At 34.9% G+C, this 19,802-nt stretch overlaps 1 protein-coding gene across 14 annotated transcripts in view; it reads right to left on the bottom strand.

The window, feature by feature from the left end:
* Positions 1-295: 295 nt before the first annotated feature.
* SHLD2 (shieldin complex subunit 2) overlaps positions 296-19,802 on the bottom strand; it is a 41,776-nt gene continuing 22,269 nt past the window's right edge. For 13 of the 14 annotated variants that reach the window (XM_054205397.1, XM_054205403.1, XM_054205401.1 and 10 more), the window contains 8 exons: positions 15,679-18,177; positions 14,062-14,169; positions 13,071-13,265; positions 10,569-10,703; positions 7,524-7,730; positions 6,409-6,643; positions 2,453-2,568; positions 296-1,830 (listed from right to left, as the gene is read on the bottom strand). In XM_054205397.1, the coding sequence (XP_054061372.1) occupies positions 1,658-1,830; positions 2,453-2,568; positions 6,409-6,643; positions 7,524-7,730; positions 10,569-10,703; positions 13,071-13,265; positions 14,062-14,169; positions 15,679-17,200 (2,691 nt within the window). In that variant the 5' untranslated portion in view covers positions 17,201-18,177 and the 3' untranslated portion in view covers positions 296-1,657. The remainder of the gene's footprint in view (positions 1,831-2,452; positions 2,569-6,408; positions 6,644-7,523; positions 7,731-10,568; positions 10,704-13,070; positions 13,266-14,061; positions 14,170-15,678; positions 18,178-19,802) is intronic. The other variant, XM_054205412.1, reaches the window with a different exon arrangement.

Here is a 19,802-nt window from a genome sequence, read left to right as displayed (position 1 = left end):
TTCTATGCTTGCTGACAAAACTGTCAGAGACTGTTTCAGAGATAGACAAAAGTACTGGGGAATTATTTTATCACAAGATGGCTAGGGCTTAAACCAGAAGACTAAGTCTGCTGTGAGAAGCAGTGCTGCACAAACTTGTTTGATCAATATAATCTGACCAGATTGATCAGTACACAAGTAGTTAAATACAGAAATAAGATCAGTGACCTTGTGAAACTTCATCTGAAAATTCAGTTCTTCAAAGTCATCCAATAATTCTTTGGATTCCCTCTTGCTGACAGACTGATCAAACACATTACTACCTTCCCCTTTTATTGGTACACAAGAAAACACATGGCTTACACATAGCTCTAATCAACATCATTAAAAACCCGACAGTCCCAAATTGGTTTCACATGAGATACAACGACAGAATCCAAACTAGCACCAAGAAACATGGCTATTCAATTGGAAGTAGCCACTTCCAAGAAACAACATACAAAAGCTGTTCAACAGTCATATCAATTGCATTATAATACATTTGACAACTTGATTTATCAAATTGAGTTTTGAGAACAGTTCTGTTGGAAGCCTGAGGACAGCTGAAACAGTGTATGTGGAAACACATTTTCTACATGAGAACAGCGCAGGCGAAGATCTGCAAGGATCAAGCCAGAAAGTAAATATGATTCATACCCTATGGCTTCTACCAGGCTCAGTAAGAGGCACAATTTATGTCAGAGAAAGACACTTATATCAGAGAAAAATACTGATCTATATATTTAATCTCTTTCACAGAGTAATAGTTACGAGATTATTACTGTATGAAGTCAGGTACAGTCATAATGTACTCAGTCTTTTACTGATAAAAATCACTATCAGAATACACTAAGACTTTAAAAAGATTTAAATTAATTTCTAAATTTGATCAAGTTTGGAGAAAATTTTACAGACCAGTGTTAAACTGATTAAACTGGCTTAAGGCAATTAAGTTATTTGCCAGCTTATGCTGGATAGATACTACAACAATAAATGCTACAAAAATTAAATAACCTAAACAGTCCATGAAAGAATGCACCAGTTTAAGCTGTTTAAAACCTCTTAATTTGGTGCAACAACTTCTAGATACACAAAATTAGATTCAGTGAGACAGTTCTGTTTTACAAGAGAAAACAGTGGCAGCAAAATTGCTGAGGGTAAGTGGCAGAAATTCTGCTGTTAAAAGAAGGTAAGCAACCACAACAAAGCAAGCAAATGCATAACCAAGTTACAGATAATGTACAGGATAAGACACACAAAAATCTTATAACTAAACTAACATTACTGAATTGTGTCTGTCTTCCTCTAAGCTGCTATATCTGAGAAGAACTCAGTCTCTCCATACTAGTGAGCTTTCCTGAGGAGGAAAGGAAAACAGATACCCAGTAAGAGTTTATTAAGATAAAATACATGTATAAAAATATACTTTATAACAATTTATCAGTAGTACAGCAGCAGTATATACTATTAGCAGATATTCCATACCAGTCCTTTTGGTGTTTTTTGTGTAAGTTAAAAACAAAATCCTTTCTTGTATTTTTAAAAATATTTGCTTCCTTGAGTTAATTCATTTGTCTTCTGTTGGCCATCTGTGTGTTCCTATAGTCTCTGTTACTCAGTTATTGCAGAGGTCAATGCTTCAAAGATCAGGATGGAAATTTAGCAGATGGAAGTCCTTTTGCAAAGGATAGCTGTTTTCATCTAGCACAAAATGGCTCCTAATTTCCAACAAATAGGATGCTTCCATATCTGCTAGCAGCAAATGACACAGATCTGCTACTATTGTGCTGTAAGTTATATCTGAAGAGGGGACTGCAAAAAACCAGAAAAATCCAATTTACTCTTTATTTTCATAATAGCACCTAACATTCAAGATCAACCTCCATGAAAACTACACTGAATTACTGGAAGTGTAGCTCAACATCTGAATAGAAAGTTAGCTTTTGTTTTAAATAGTTTTTTAAAAACCAGATGCTAAGACTCACTCTCATTAAACTGTAGCACCTGTGAGTCATGTGAAACACCTCACTAGAAGCCAAACAGGATTTCTCAAGGGAAGCCTGTCTGAAACACCACCCGGTTATTTACATCATGAAAGCACATCAGCTATTTCTAAAAACTGCTAAGAGATTCTATTTTACACATAAGGAATCCATTTAGCTACTGAATACTTAGTTATATAACATATAATAAATGTTCGTACCATCTCACCTCTTGTTGCTACCTCAACTCTGAACTTCTGAGTTTGTCAGAAAGCAACTGAAGTTTTCTCTTGGAGGTTGGTTTTTTTTTTTTTTGTAAGTCTCATACAATATGAGCAATCACATTTCCAGAACAATCTCATACCAATTTTAAACTGTCAATAATTAAAAATTTTATTTCCATTGTGAACTTTACTGATTGTTTCTGTCAGAAGTAATTCATGAAACAGTACCTACTAATCTGTTCAGCCAGCCTGCAGGAATATTGAGGAAGATTTTTTCCATCAACTCAGACACCACATGAACATAAATTTCATATCCTCCATCTTCTACTGTCATCAAAGCAGGTCTAGATAAGAAAACAAAACACTCTTGGAAGTTACTTGCTATGTTTTTTTGACTGAAGCAAAATTTCTAAATGAGAGTAATATAATGTAATATTACCCCCCCAATATAACACCAAGAACTAGAAAAACTAGAAAATATGCACTCATCTCTGTCGAAACTGTAGAGTTGGAATGAGTTTGAGATATATGCTGAGTTTACTACTCAATGTTAAAACAACTTCCTAAAACTATCAAGTAAGCCTTACTTTCAGACAACTGCAGAAAACAATGCTAAATAAATACTAAAAAAAAATAATAAATGTTCATGTGTAAGTATACATACCTACAAATATACAAGGAATAAATAAAAATTTGAAATGCAAAGTAGGGAGACAGGCTTAAGTGTATCACTTGGAATTGTATCATCTGTATCAACATCACGTAATATTGTCTGTCTTCATAGCCACTACATAATACCAAGATAGTATCTCTTCTACTGTGACATATACCAAATAGTTTCACATACCACTGAACAAGTAAAAATTTCTCCTCTTGCTGGAAACCATTTCCTACATAAGGTATGGTCAATAGTATGCCTATTAGGTCTGAAATGAACCTGGTTAGGGACTACTGTCCTACAAGCACTGGTCTTTCCAAGTTTTGCTGTTTCACATGATTCAAAAATGATACTGGATGACAAGCAGCTGGTAAGAAGTGATCTTTTTCTTAGTACAGGTATTCCCTGTACTTTGACTGTTTGTCTTTCCAACCTGTCATTATTGATGCCATACCTTTTTTTATTGTTCTGCCAAATAAGTTTTGGTTTTTGCTATACTTCTGTGAGATGCTACCTTACCAGTCCTCTATAGTACTGGTATATACTACTCAACAGGTAGTTTCTGCATGTTTTCAAGTTTCTGAATTATTTTACTAAGCCTAATCACTTATACAGCTGATACTGCTTCTACCCAGCATATGCTCTTTGACTACGCTGAGACTATTGACAATTTGAACATCTGCACCATCACAATCCTCACACTTCCTAGAAAATCTGCACTGCTCTGATCACAGCAGGATGCAATGCTCTATCCTGACCATCCCACAGAAGAAACTAAACTAGTAAACATCAGGATATATCACAGTAATGTAAATCCTGGTTAGAGCAACATTGGAAGAGTACCAAACCAGTTTATGTTAAATAAGGTAATAAAATAGTGCACAATCATCTACGGTGCAGAACTTTTCAATAGGAGATCCTCCCAACTGAAGAAAATGTGCTCACTGCAAAGGTGGTAGAAATTAACGGCAGGCAGTCACTTCAAGAGAGTAGCAGACCTGCACTGTCAAATAGGACCATCAGCCAGTACTTCAGTATATTGGCAACTGGAGAGTTATTAATAGATCTATTTAGTTAGCATGATGCAGAATATTCCTAACAGCACTAATTTGAATGCCTGTGAGGCATGAAGACAAATGACTGCAAATATCCCACTTTCCCAGTAGGCAAACCATTTGACTTGCCATCTGTTAATCTAAAAGCTAGTGCTAAATTTCATAATCTTAAGTGAAGTGATCAAAAGAGATAAGAGAACTCCATGTCTGATCATCTGTGGAATTATTTCAAATCTGTTGGTTTAGACAGAAACCAAGGCCCACACTGTCTGTAGTCATTAAAGACTGCTGGGTCTCTTCATGAGAGAAAGCTTAACAACAGTACACTTATATGCTCAGCTTCCCAAATAATGGTGGGCAACAACACAAAGTATTTTTCCTTCTATTAGTTTTCATGATTTCTTCTAGCTTGATATTCATATTGTCCTAGCTCAAAAAGAATATGGAAATATTTACACACATTATATGACAGCACTTAAGTGTAAGTTTCTAGAATCTTCTGCCTCATTATTACTGCTACCGTTAAAGTGTTCAGTATTCTGGGTACCTAACATAGAAAAAAACCCAAAGTTATCTAAGCATATACTCATGCATCTATCTTAAGCTTGTGTCTTCAGAATCTGAAGGAAACGACAAACTTCATTACAATCACAGCAGATTAACAAAACCAGGCTCCTACATTTCAAAGGAAAACGATGATAGAGGATAACTTCACTGACCTACAGTACTGAAACCCAAGATTTTAAGGCTATGTAAGTTTCTTAAATACCAATATCCCTGACATATCTATTTTCCTATCATAGTGCCTATTTCATATCTTAAATAGTCACACCCTTAAAATAAAAGAAATTCTATGTTAGGTTAATAAGTTGCTACATTCCCTGAACTAAAGCAGCAAATCAAATTACAGACTAATCCTATGTTTTAAGAAGTCTGCAGTATTTAGTATTATTACATTTACTTACACTAAGTAGAAAACAATATGGAGATTTTACTCCCAAGATGATGCTGGTAGCATCACATTGCTAAAACAGAGCATACTCAACTTCCTACCCCCTTATGCTGATGGATTAAAAACAATCTGGGATAAGAGGACACAAACTAGTAAACTACAGAAAAAATAAGTAATTTTCTAATAGTTGTGCATACAATTTTTATAAACAAGACTACAACTAACCATTAACATATCAAGCTCTTGAGTAGTGCAATAATGCTAAGACAGCATATTTAGTCAATAAGCTAATTTCATTTTAACAAGGTATTTCTGTAGCAAGAGACAGATTTTTTTTCCTGTTAAGATGTAAATGTACTAAGTTATCCTACAATAAGAATTTGGAAATACTACCAACGAGATGCATTCTTACTAACCAGAGCAAAATTTCAGTGCAAAAATGACAGACTTTCTTAAAGAAAGTTGTGCATTTAAGTTCCACATCAAGATGTGTTTACATGCTGAGAATACAAGTATTGGAAGTCTTTACCATTTTTCCTATCACCTTTTGCATGAGAGAGTAAATTGAGGCCTTCAGGACTAACATGAGACATCAATCTCATAAAAGAGAGGGGGAACCTTCTCAGTTAAGAACAAACTCTTTGCACTTAAACCTCCCTCATCACAAAATAGCATGCAAACTTAGAAGATGCAAGACTATTTTGCAGAGGAAAAAGACTAAGTCACTACCTTGTTAGACAAATGGGCATCTAGTATTTCAATCAAAGCCAAGTGAGAAACTACTGAGTACGCAATGATTCATTAAACTCAATATGAAGTAGTTTAGGAATAATTTTAAAAAGAATTTTGGTAGAAAATTTACATAATCTAGAATTCTATTATGTCTATGATTGTTTCAACTTTCTCTACCTACACATCTTGCAAGTTGATATATTTGCATTTCGAAAGCCCAAGATAAATTTAGGAATTGAACAATCAGTTAATAATGTTGTTCCTACTTCACCTGGATCTGTTTAGTTTTTATTTTCTCCAAGTAAATGTGCATATACATCTCGTCTCACAGTGCCATCTGCTGATAACTTAGTATCTCTCCTCACTATGAGAATGTTCATTGAAAACATTTGTTAATATTATTTCTGCAAGGCTAAAATTGATTAATCAATTTAAAAATATGGTTGTGCGTTCACACGATTTCAAACTCAGGCTGAAACAAAACACTTAAGGAGCCTTCCTTTGGTCCTCAAGCTTCTACTCCATCTTAGCTTACTGACAGTACTGGGTAAACCTTGTTACTGTATGACGCAGTATTAAAAAAAATTAAATGTTAAAATTAAACAAAAAATATTACGTATAAATAATGGCAATATAATACAGCAATTCAGGAACAGCTCCTTGAAAATTCATTAGAAAAACAGAAATTGCTAGCCACACCTTAAATATAGAATTTTATATATGGGTGAACTTAAAATGGAGTTTACTTCTGTAATAGTACACATTATTTTAGTTTTATTTTGTTTACCTGTAGAATGCTTTTACTTTATTGTACGGCAAACATCTAATACATTGCTTGTAGATCATGTTCTCATCTGCCTGCAGTTCCAAACCACATTTAGCACAACCCGAATATGTAATCATAGGCAGAGCAGCCAAAACACACTCCAGTGAAGTGTCAGCTCGGAAGATGAGTTGCTTGTACTGACCAGTTGAAACAGTAAACTTCAGTTCTAAGATACGGGCTTTCACTTGAATGACTCCTACAAAAACAACAATTTCAATCAAATCTGCATTCAGTTTTATTTATAATTGAAAGCAAAATCAAGGGTTACAGCTGATTCAAACACAAAATAATTATCAATAAAACTTTATGAATGTTTTTTTCCTTAAGTAGCACATGGTCATATTTTTAGAGACCATTTATGCAGTGAAAAATCATTGTGGTTAAATATTATTTTAAAATGTACAAAAGTATTACATTTTTAGGTACTGCTGTGGTAGATGCCAACACAGAAGAGCCTGAATCAGAGACCAAGAGATTACAATTGTATAAATAATTTCCAATTGCTTTTCTTTCCTGCTAATTCAGAGACACTGAAAAGCATAGCTTTAACAAGTTAGCTTTCCACTATTTATACATAAGCTGGACTTAAATGCTGCAATACCAACTCTATTTAGTTACTTAACATTTAATACCAGCCTTAGCAATCTTCTAGGTTTATGTTGGAAGGGGTGACTGTGAGTAAAATGTATTCTTTGTTCTTTTGTAAGGAGTTTTCAATAGCACTATCTATTTTACTCTTGCTTTAGAAAATTCTATTTTTGCAGAAGAACTATTCAACAAACTTTCAGCGATTAATCACATCATTACTAGAGTGGTTGGCATGAACAACAAAAGGCAGCATTTCTCCCTATGTTCTAGAGCTACCACATACCACACCTATCTCACCTCTGCGCTCACTGAATGAAGGCTGCATTCACAATTTGGCTGGGTACTGAGCAGCAGCCTCCAGAATAAATTCAGACTCCAAAAACTGTGCTAACTTTAAAAAAAAAGCATTTTACTTGATCAACAGAGCGTCTGTTTTGCTTAGTTATACACTGCACAACAGACATTAGAGCTATGGATAACAACTTTACCTGAGCATTTTTCCTCCAGATGTGTTGAGAGCTTTGTCATCTGCATGCGGGATGTTTTGCTTTTCTGAAACTTTTCTTTAAATTCAATTGCCCTTTTGTCATCATCAAACAAGCACTCATAGGATGACCATGGAGTTGTGTGCAGTTCAAAGTCACCCGAGACAGAACTGTGTTGAACGAGAAGGTATTTAAAGTCCCATATGTGATCTACAGACAAAAAAAAGCAAAGAGAAGAGTTTGCTTTCTATACCTTGGTTAATGTATAGAAAGCCAAGGTCACTTACAAGATTGAGAAACAAATTAGCAAGACATTCTTATATGGTCAGCTCTGGCAATTTTATTTCAAGCCTGATCACATGTAGGATTTTTTGTTTCCTTTCCCTCTAAACTTTGCACAAGTTCTCCCATAACAGAATGATGCTTTCATTTCACTTGTACTGAATTCAGCTTTCAGGACAACTCAACTTTTTGAAAAAATAAACCAGCTTTGAAATTTCTTCTCAGCTCTAATAAGGAAAAGGTGGCAATGTCTAGAAGAAAAAGAAAATCTTCATGTAAGTAATCAACTTCCATCTTTAATATGTCCCTGTTTTTTCAGTCTTCTATCTCCGTAATGCTCAGATTTAAAAATATTAATTTCCCATCTTCCAACTGACTCTGTAATAAAGAAAAATACTTTAAAATGGAGATTACAGAAGAATAATATATTTTGGGTTGTCCCTCACTTTGTTATAAGAATCCAGTACTCACCTACTAATCAAGTCTGATAACCATTTAGCTGTTATTTTTTCCCTGTGTTTGTTCAAGCTCACAGTTGCAGCCAAAACAATCATTTTTGGAAAAAAGGTTAGAAAAATACAGATTTTTTTTTAATTTACTCATGTGTCTGCATAAGCATTTTATTACCATGTTTCAGTATTTTCTTATTTTGGATTAGTCTGATTTTTGGTGGTAGCTTGGTAAAATTGCAAGCTCCTGAAAAATCTGCTGTCAGATGCAGAGTTTTACAGTACAATACTCCAAAAAAACCTTCTCCTCTGAGCATCAGTCCAGTTTCATGCACCTCTTATCTGAAGAGAGATCTTGCAGCTCCCCAGAACTGACTATGATCCAGTCCAAAGCAAGATTCAGGCAGTAACAATAGAGCAACACTGAGGGAAAATCTAAACAGGAGGAAACAGAGGCACTTGGCAAGCGGGGATACATGGAAGTAGAGGACGTATTCTAACTAAGGTACAAGATTTGGTTGATACCTGAATTTAACCTATTATTCAGATCTTCAACATTCCCCTATTGATTAGAAAACCGATCACAAAACAGGAGTAAACTATAAGTAATCAAGTTTACAGAAATGTATTTAATGAAATAAATTTTTCTCTTTTGGTAACCTAAACCAGATAAGCGTAAAGCATGAATTGAATGTCTGACAACTGTATACTGGAAGCTTGGACTGATTTTTAGCAAGAGATGAAAGTAAATTTAACTCTTTCTGGCAACAATTTCTAGATGCTCTATGCACTTTATGCTCTTATGCACTTTTAAGTATGTAGATAGTTTAAAAATTACAACTCTCCATATCTTTCTCTACAAGACTATGGAGGTTTCAATCTGCTAGTGCAACCAGTAAACACATACCACAGCTGCAGTAAACACATACCACAGCTGATCTATGACTCCTAGCAAGAACAGACATTGTGCTCTTCCTGTAACCCGCTCACACTATTTAGCAGTTGTGTTGTGTATGCTTTAGTATCATGTGAATTTATCTTTTTGGCCATCTTACTGGGATCAAATGTTCATGGTTTGTCTGTGGTTAAGTATTTGAACAGTTGAGAAATCACTCTTATCTTTAATTTCAGGTAATCCTTTAATCATTAAAATGCCAACTTCTAGATGCACAGAATACTAGCTGGAGAATAAGACAAAATTTAAATCAAAACTTAATACCACAGATATCTACATCTTATACTTTTCTGCTTTAAGTATCAGAGAATGATATATTATTTTGTCTTAGAAATTACCTTTTGTATCGTCTTTTAGTAACTCCAAAAAAATTCAAAATTCTGTACTTTGAAAAGTGTAATATTCTAGCATACTAAATTCTGTAAGATTGCTAAGCATCTAACAAACAGTATATACCTGCTCACACTGAAGTATGCACAAAAATAAGAGCGATGTAGGTATTATGTAGTAAATTTAACTGGTTAATGCTTACATTGGACCACCTTCAAGTAGTTTAAGAGGTAGGTCTTGCAGTTAAATGATTTCTAGGAGTGGAGATTACTTATAAATTGAAGTACAATGGGCAGAATTCAGAATGACTACATTTGATAAGTAAAGATTCACCATGAGGTCGTTTAAACTTTTGGGTTTTACTTTGTGCTATTCAAAAAACAGACTTTTAGGCAGACATATTCAGCACTTCAAGTAATACAACATTTACTTCCTAAGCGTATCCATTGATCAGAAAATACAAACTGTTAAGTTATCAATTTAGCAAAAACCTAGTTTCACTTATTTTTAAAAAAATCAAAACAAGGAATAACCCAAAATTCAGTAGAGTCACTGCTAAAACACAGCCTATGTAATTTTTGCAAGAGATGCTTTTAGTCAGTTACAGCTAGACTTTATATCCTAATGGTCTTGCTATCAAGCCTGACACTGTAGTAAGGCGAAAGCAGAGAATGAAAATCAAAAGTAGAAAAAACCAGCAAGTCATGCTAAAGCAGACAACAATAAGGAAGACTGATAACATAGTTAATGCTCAAGTTCTTTTTTTTATAGTTACATGACTAGGCACCAGTGCACCTTGTATCTAGATTCACTTTTCTAAATGCTCAAGCTTTCTCACTCTTCTGAAGCGAGTGCATTCAAATTATGTTGCTGATGGCACTGCTTCTAAACAGAGGAAACATTAAAATCGGTATCACATATGTTGCCCTTCTAAAGGGAGTATTTAAAGGTTGAATGGAAAAAGGTTACCAGCTGACCACTTTCAAGATATCAATAGCATCACAAAGCTACCTATAAGTACAAGGACTTTACCTTTTTTCCTTTGAAGTTGAGGGCACCAGGCAGCCCCTGCTCCCCACAGCACCATCCTATATTGCTGATCTCTGTTTTGTTCTACTGTTAGAATAATTTTTCTTTGGTTGCCACCTCTGTAGCTATACACAGATTCTGAAAAAGTTTGAAGTTACATGACTTGTACAGTAAAAAGCACATAAACACACAAACCCCACACACCTCAATATTAAGATGAAATCATGCTGCTATTGTATTTTATGGTACTATTATAACCAAAGAAGAATATAACTACAATTTCTTCAGGCTAGAATGAAAGCAAGCTTATTTCTTCAGCAACATGAATCTAGTTTGAAGGAATGCATAAAGTATATTACTTTATCTTTGTCTACCTAAATACTCAGCAACTGGGCACCTCCCTTTGAAACAGCAGATATCTAAGCATCTTTCAGTTCCCACTCATCCTGACTGGTATAAGTGGAAAGAAATTATTCTCAACCTCTCCGCAACAGACCGTCATAATTGTCAAAGTTCCTGTAACTTCTGTGGAATGCACTGAAACATTTCTCCAGACTTTTTCACATAGAAGAAAACTATAGTCATGTACAAGTACATTAAGAGGATTCGTAACAGTATACATAAATTGAAAAAATTAAGATCTCTCCAGCATTCTTACCCAGGATACTACCTGTAAGTTTCAGTTCCAACTGACTAGAATATTTTTCATAAACAAGTATTTTTTTAAACAAGAACTCTTGCTTTAAATATCTAACAGTTCTGAGATTTATGTACAATAGTAAATTATCAAGATTTCTATCTTCAAAATTTTCCATTTATAATGAATAAACATAATACTGACAGTGTAGGTAAAAATTTGTATCTTACTACTACCAGATGATAACACAATATGATCAAATTTATGTGCAAAGCTTGAAGTCAAGCACTGAGAAACAGTGGTACTGTAAAGAAAAGATAATCAGAACAGTTATGCAGGGGAAAGAAAAGACAACTCCTTTTCCAGGTGGGAACAGCAGTCTTTAACTGCCCAAAGCATGTTAAAAAAACATGGTAAGACACTGCATGAAATACTGAGAATGCCCCAAGATAATTTGGTTTTGTTCATTTCAGAAGGTGGAGAAGATGCTAGGAAGCAGCTGTAAGGCTTAACTATGAAGAAATGGAAACAAATTATCAATTTTAGCATAGAAAATTGCTTCAGCAAAAGGAATCCTGAAGTAACTGCATTCACTATTAGAAGAAAAGTAATTTACGGCAGAAGAACAAACTCAAAAAAATCAGTACATGGACCATTGACCATGATCCTTTGCAGGAGAGGAGTCTTTACAACAAAAATATACAGGAAACTCAGATTTCCAAAACAAATTCTATTAATAAGGTAGTTTTGTTGTGCCTGTGTGAAAGAAATAGGAGTTTCACAGTAAGATATCTTAATAGTTTCACACTGTGCATTTTCCAGTGTTGAAAATCAAAAAGAACTTGTACAGAAAGGCACACAAGTAAAGATTATAAAGAAATATTGCATGTATTTAAGAAACCAGAAATGCTTAGCTTTAAAAATCTATTTTAAGTAGGAAAAATTAGAAAGGCATAAACAAGAAGTGTTCTGAATAAAACATTAGAAAAGAGCAACACAGTTCCATTATAAAGTATGAAAGGCAAGCAAATCCTGTAACAGATTAAAATAATCAACAACTTATTTAATTCTGAAAAACACCTGTTTTATAGTGCAATCATATTTTAATTACAGGATGCTTACATGAAGGTAGTTGGCAGGCTTTACTTTGAATAAGTAAAGCTTGACTATTCCACATGACATTTTCATAAGCCAGCCCCTTTCTCAAGCAGTGGGCTGCAGCAAGAATGTACCTCTTGAATTTCAAGAGCCATTAAAAAAACATATTTATGTTCTTCCACCATAACTGCAGTATTCCCTCTTTTCTGCACTCCTGCTATACACAACTATCTTCCCTGAAAAGGATTTCAAGCCCACATTCCACATATCTAAGATGTTCCTGCTGCCAACACTATACTTCGTACCTGCATCTCTCTTCAGTCCTCCATCTTATTGGAGATCAGGTCCACACTATTTGGAGCTGTGGAGATGCTCAAGCAATCTCACTGACAAGTCAATACATTAGTAACTGCGGTCTGTGGTGAGTGGTCATTCCTTAGAGAAAACACAGCAATCTCTCAGTACTTCGCGCTCACTGCCTGCATGCTTCTCCCACAGATGCGTATGCTATTGATCAGTGCTAGTAACTAGTGTGTAGTAACCTCCTTTCAGCAGATGACAACAGTCAATATTTCCTTCCTGTCTCTAACTCCATTTCTTTAACTGCTGTGCCTCCCATGAGTGGATCATTAAAAAGGTTTTCCTTGTGACTCCTATGTCAGGCACTGGTGTATGAAATAGGAAACAACCAGAACTGCCTTGCGAAATTATTATTTAAGTTTCATCTGTTGTTGAAGTTCTGGAAGTCGAAGTCTAGTGCCTGAACTTACCTGTTAATACAGCAATATTGACAATTTTCAAGATTGAGTGAACCAATGCATTTGGCTGGAGCTGGTCTAGCTGCACATACTGAACACTATCCAGTCTCTGAACTTGCCTTCGAGGAATGTCTCCAAAGTGCGGAAATTCTGATGATATGTATGCCAATAAACCATGGAGAACACCACCATCCACTACAGGATAAACTTGTATAAAAAAACCACAAAGTTAAAGGGACATATTTTTTTTTTAAGCTTAGAACTTAAAAGTTTATCAGTTGGTACATATTTACACTGACAAAACCAAAACCATTTCACAATAATTCTAAGGCAAGAAATTCTTGAGATGTGTAACACTTGATCCAAAATTAAACTGTACTTCACCTGTCTCCTTCATCTGCCTCCTCCATAACACCTCAAAGTTAAGCTAACTACAATATTTTAAATTACACCAAAAATAGGAAAAAAATCTTCTATCATAGGTTGGTAAGAAACACAGCTGTTCTTGATTATTTACCCCAGAACTTGCCTTAAATAGCTGGCAATAATGGACATCAGGAAGACCATAAGAACAATGCAAGTTCATGGTCATACTTACATTGTATTTTCCCCTTAGTCTCCAGCCCTCCATGGCTCAGGTATCTTTAAAGTCTTTGTGCTTAATAGCCTGCAGTGAATTACTTTCCTCGAAATTTAATCCTCATGAAATCTCAGACATCTTATGGTTGAGTCCTGGGATAACTGCTGTTTCTTAAACTAAGCTCAAAGAATTCAGGTTTTCAGAGTTCTGAATGGTAACCACCCAACTTCACCATGAACTTCACACACTTATCTAATGTCATCTTGTCCACAGGTGTTCCTTTCATACTTTCTCATAGTGTTTTGTATCTCTCAGTTGCTCACATTTCCATTTTATCCTATGTATGAGGCATTCCCAACAAGAAGTACTTTAAATAGCTATTTTACTGTGATTTTTGTGGAAACTTATGCAGAATAATCTTACATTCTTCTGGATTGAGGGCAGAGCAGTTTCCTAGATTCAGTAGCTGACTGGTAAATGTAGATTGCAGCATGATTTCTCCACACCAAAGATTCTCATACATTATTATATCTGCAAGAAAAATGCAACCTTATCAACAGTATTGAAGTGTATCGTACTTTTCTTGACTATAGAACCATCATACATATAGGTGTGAAGCACAGTTTGAAAGAGATCACTTGGAAACAAAGCAGTTTTTTTTAATCTACCAACACCATTTACAACAAGTTAATAAAATTTTCTCAATAGTTTGATGTAATTCTTCAAGTCATAAAATAGTCAATAGCCTCATAGCAGGTACTGTATAAGTGAGGGACTGTATTGGGTAAATTATTATAGTGCAACATTTCAGGATGAGTAGTAAAGCATGAGGCTTACCCAGAAACACTTATGATGTATTTTGAGACAATAATGTCCAAGAAGAAAAGAAAAAGCCCAGCTTATCTTCACTGCCTAAAATATCTACCTTTGCACCTACCTATAAGCACTTAAAGAACTCTTAATGAGAAATCAGCATCTTACTACCTGAAAGGAGGTTGGGGATCGGTCTCTTCTCCCAAGTAACAAGTGATAGGACAAGAGGAAATGGCCTCAAATTGCACAAGGGGAGGTTTAGATTGGATATTAGGAAAAATTTCTTCACCAAAAGGATTATCAAGCATTGGAACAGGCTGCCCAGGGAAGTGGTTGAATCACCATCCCTGGAGGTATTTAGAAGATGTGTAGATGTGGTGCTTAGGGACACGGTTTAGTGGTGGTTCGTCAGTGTTAGGTTTATGGTTGGACTCAATGATCTTAAAGGTTCCTTCCAACCTAGATGATTCTATGATTTTATAAGTATTCAAGCAATTTTATGTTGTGTAATTTTTTGCATATTGCAAAACCTAAATGGTCAGATCACTCTCAAGTTCTGGTCAATTCCAGCCTTAAATTAGGTGCAATATCATTTGTATAGTACGGCATTCTCTTACACAACACGTGGATTTTCTCCTATTAAGTATTAAAGAGTACAAAGAATTTATCAGGAAGAATATTCTTTATTAGCTGACATGTTATGAAGAAAGTGAACTGCAAACAGCATTTTATATTTCTGCAGTCTACATCAGTTACTAATTCACAACACAAGATGCTAATGCTAAGCTGCAAAGTCCTTCCTACGAGGAAAAGTATTTCTCATCCTGACACTGAGCAAAATCACAATTTTCCAGTCCATCTACCAGTCCAACAGCAGAGAATTACAAAAAGTCTATAAATCAAATAACTAGCACATCTACTTTGTAGTAGCACTTTCACCTTTCATGAACAACTGTTTTGAAACAGAATATACCTGACTACCTATGGCACTGCTGTGCCTCAGACCAAAGACTATACATGAGAGATGTACAAACTTCTATGGGACAGTCGATGTTCCACTGGCAGGATGACTGAGAATTCTAAGTGATGTTGAGCAATGCAAGTGATGCAAGAAAGATACCTACAAGTGCTTAGCCATAGTTCCAAATTACTGGTTACATATTGTTCTATTTTAAACAGGCATTTTAAAGAAACACATTTTAGAAAGGCAAATAAAGGAATTCTCACCTGTAAGCAGTACAATATCCCCAGGAAACACAGTGAGTGACCAAAATGCAGCACCACGCCACAGCACCACCTTTCTCTCAATTTCCGACTGGTCAATAACTACAATTGTTGCTACAGGAACTTTACAAGAAGGTTTTGGTCTAGTCTTCACCTGTATTTCTTTGATATGACAAGGATGTACTATTGTGACCAAAACATTGTACTTCTGATTTTTGCAGCAGCAGTTCTTAAGTGGTGATAGTTTCTTTTGAAGTTTCTTGAACTCTGTCACTCTCTCTTGATCCACTCTCATCCCAGGACCAGCTGGAGAAGAATTCAGTTTAGCTCTCTTTGATTTCAGCTGTGTTTTCAACACTGAGTGAAAAATATGAAAGGAATCTTCACACTTGCGTGCTCTTTTAGAAGAACTCTTATGAGAACTGTCTACTTGAGAGCACAATATTCCTGAGCTCAGTGGTTCAATATGGATTTCATTTACAAATTGCTCAACAGGAACATTAAGTTCTTGAGACTTCTCTATATTTTCCTGAGCATTTCCTTCTTGTTTTATGGCTCCAAAGCAAACATTTTTCCCATCACCCTCAGAACTGAAAAGTTCAAGGGAACTTGTATATTCTTCCTTATACTCATTTTCAGCCACATCAAAACACATTCCAACATCAGAATCATATTGGAAGTAGTCATACTGACTTTCTTTAGGTTTTTTGCCTGCTTCTGTTTCCGATAGTTTTATGATTCTTTTCTGCATCTCATTCCGATCCTGTGCAAAAACAGCCATCTGACTTGATGTCATTATACCACGAAATTCAGTATCAGTTGACACTGCAAGGTCTGAACAATCACGTGGTTCTCCTTTCAGTTTTGACTCTTGATCTTTGGGGAATAACATATCCAGATATTGAGTTAGATCTTCATGGCAATCACTTCTGTGATCTGATTGAAAACCTTGTCCCACAGACCTTAGATGTATGCTAATCTGCTTAGTACTGGCAACCAAATCAGAAATGTCAGAGCTGTTAACTTCTAAATGATTGGCTTTTCTTTCAGTGAGTTTTGAATAACAGCCATGTGATTGTTTATCCTGCCTATCTGATTCTGCAAATTTTTGAGGAAGGTGTTGGTCTGCAGCTTGATTTACATTTGCGTGTGTGCATTTATCTTTACATATTTGACAATCAGAATAAATTAAGCTTTCAGTCTTTTTAGGTGTGCTGCTACAAGTTACTGCCACAGGTATAAAAGATGTCAAATACTCTTTTGCTGCCATTAATCTCCCCTGTTTAGATTGCTGAGAGCTGTCATCATCTGTAGGAACTGCTGTGACTACAGAGCTTTCTGCCTCAAACACTACATGGTCAGGACCTTTGACTTTTTCTGAAAAAAGATTATGTATGTCACATGAGTAGTGGAGTTCTCTCCATTTTTCAGCAGCAGGTGCTGAACTACTTTGCACTGACACCTCCAGCAGGCTTGGAATACTGGGTGCTCCCACAAAAATATGAATTTGAGGTCTTTTTGACATTTTTTATCGCTGTGTAAATTTGTCTTTAAACAATATGGTTTATGCAATAAATACAACACTAAGCATTAGTAAATGCCAAAAATTATATTTGGCCTTTTTGTAACATTTTAAAAATACCTAAAATTCAAAGGACTACTTCATAATTTAACTGGTAAAAACACCACTTTACCACTTAAAGCCTATAAAATGAAATGTACAAAATAAAACAGTGAGTTATTTATTGTGTCAAACTTCCATAGAAAAAGAAATTATTTACAATAGGGCTTAATTTCTGATTCTGATACTTGGAAACATGTAGCAAATGCAGAACTATAGTGAAGTTCAATTTAAGTTAATTATTGAGCAGGCTTATCTTCATTTATTATTGCTAATTAAACAGCCAAATGTGAATTTACTATTCAGTACTTCATTTTAATCCATGTGAAATAAATGACTGTGGGAAACCGTCACAGTATATTTAGAAGATATTTCACCTCCCAGAAAATTACAGTTTCAACTAAAGGATTAAAAATACTAGAGCTATCTAAAATCACTTTAAAAGCTGTCTAGAAATGCAGTATTTTACATGCTCGATTAGCATGAAATACTGTATTAAGTGATTATTTCATGAAATGGAAGGTTTCAGGATATTACTGATAAATTATAAATATTTAATAAGCACTAAGATGTCAGTGAAACCTGAGCAGATGATTTAGAATTAGCTTTAATTCATTTACATAGTATCATACTAACCAAGAAGTTACTAGCTTTTTCTAGTTTATTAAAAATAAGCCCACCTTACACAGCACAAAAGATCCCTTTTTTGGGGGGAAAAAAAGCTATACTGTAATTTTAAAATACTCAGCTACAGCTACAAGTGTTCATTAAAATGCAGACACCTAGCTACATATTTTGGGAATGTTGTTAATATAAGTTGCTGCAATAGGTAATTCTGCAGAGGTAGGAACACCAGAAACGAAATTCAGGAGCTAATCCAGCTGCAAACAGAAGAAAAAAGACCATTGAAACACAAACAGTATTAAAAATATTTAGTTTTTTCATTTAGCACTTATTAAATTAACAACCATTTTCCTAACAATCCACTAGGGGTCGATAAATCTTCACTCTCATAAAGCTCACAGTAACATGGAAAAAACTATGAACATCCTGGAACACTGATCCTGGGTATATTATAGGTGTAACTGGAAAAACAATATACAAAAACTAAAATTAGATATATCATGTCATAATACAAAGAAGCTACAAAATGCAGTGACTGGTATCACTCCGTTTTATGCCTATTGCAAAATGCACAATACTTAAGACTGAAGTACCAAAACTTCTACAGTTGTTCACTGAAATTCAGGTTCATAAGAATGCAGCTTTTAAAGGACAATTCCCATACTTGTGAAAGTTTTAAGTTATATAATTAAAGAATGGTAATATACAAATAACCAAAAAGACAGAATTTACAGTTCAACACTAAAATAATGGATCAGGCAAAAAGGGAAAGACAAAGCAAAGTGACAGTGAGGTTGAATCCCTAAAGGAGTGATGTTAAAAGTAAGTTTTGTAGATAAAAGGCTGCCCAATATCTGATGTAAAAACAACTTCAGTAACAGTTCCCCCATGACAAATAGAAAACATTACCACCACTTCAAACGAACTTCAGAGGTGTAACCTAACTGATGAGATTAAATAATTTCTTCCATTTCAAAATGTGTAAGTCTACTGGTATTTTTTTTCATTTATTACCTTGGTTACAGCCATTACAGATGAGTAGCTTTCTTAATTAGGTACTCTATAGTATAACAATATAAATGGCTCTCAATAAGGAGGTTCAAGTGAATTACAAAACATTTCTTCTACACATATAGTACAGAAGAGGTTGAACAGCAGAATTCTGACACAAGTCTGAGCCACTTCTAAAGAACTTGCATACCATACAAAGACTAATGAAATAATCAGTTATTTCCAAACTGGGCTTTGGTACAGTGAGCAGCTCTTTCACTTCAATCTGTACCTTCTTCTACAAGGGCTGAATACCAACCTGTCACAGATATAAAATAATGTCTTATTCAAGCCTTACTGTTTTGTTACATGTCTGTAACCTGGAAGAGATTTCAAAGGCTTTTCCTAATTCCGCAAAAATTCTCAAGCTTTTGTACATTAAGCTTCAGGGAGACAGAAATCGTAAATTAAGTGAATTTAATTTAACATTAATTTAAAATATGTTCAGGACAAAATAATTTGCTTACCTACTTTCTATACCCTCAGAGTAAGCTAATAAAAAACAGAGTTCTAAGTTTGATAATGAAAAACTGAGATTCAACAACACTGTAAATGATCCCATTGGATACTTCAGTTCTTGACGAGTTCTGAGAACACTAGAAAGGCAATTTGGCTGCTAAATAGATGAGATTATTAGAGCAGTATGTTTAGAGGCCAGTTTACAACCTGGAGTTGCAAGACCTTTCAGAGATTTTGTATTCGTAGAAAAGTTGGTGCTTAAGAAGCCATAGTGTAAAGCACCCAACATTAAAATTAAAAAACTGTCAAGTGTACTAGACTACTTCATATAAATATAAAGCAGGGCCTCACATATCATACTAGAAGAATTTTT

The sequence above is a fragment of the Rissa tridactyla genome, chromosome 6 (genome assembly GCF_028500815.1).
Source record: "Rissa tridactyla isolate bRisTri1 chromosome 6, bRisTri1.patW.cur.20221130, whole genome shotgun sequence".
NCBI classification, from domain to species: Eukaryota; Metazoa; Chordata; class Aves; order Charadriiformes; family Laridae; genus Rissa; species Rissa tridactyla.
This window is presented reverse-complemented; position numbering and strand designations above follow the sequence as displayed.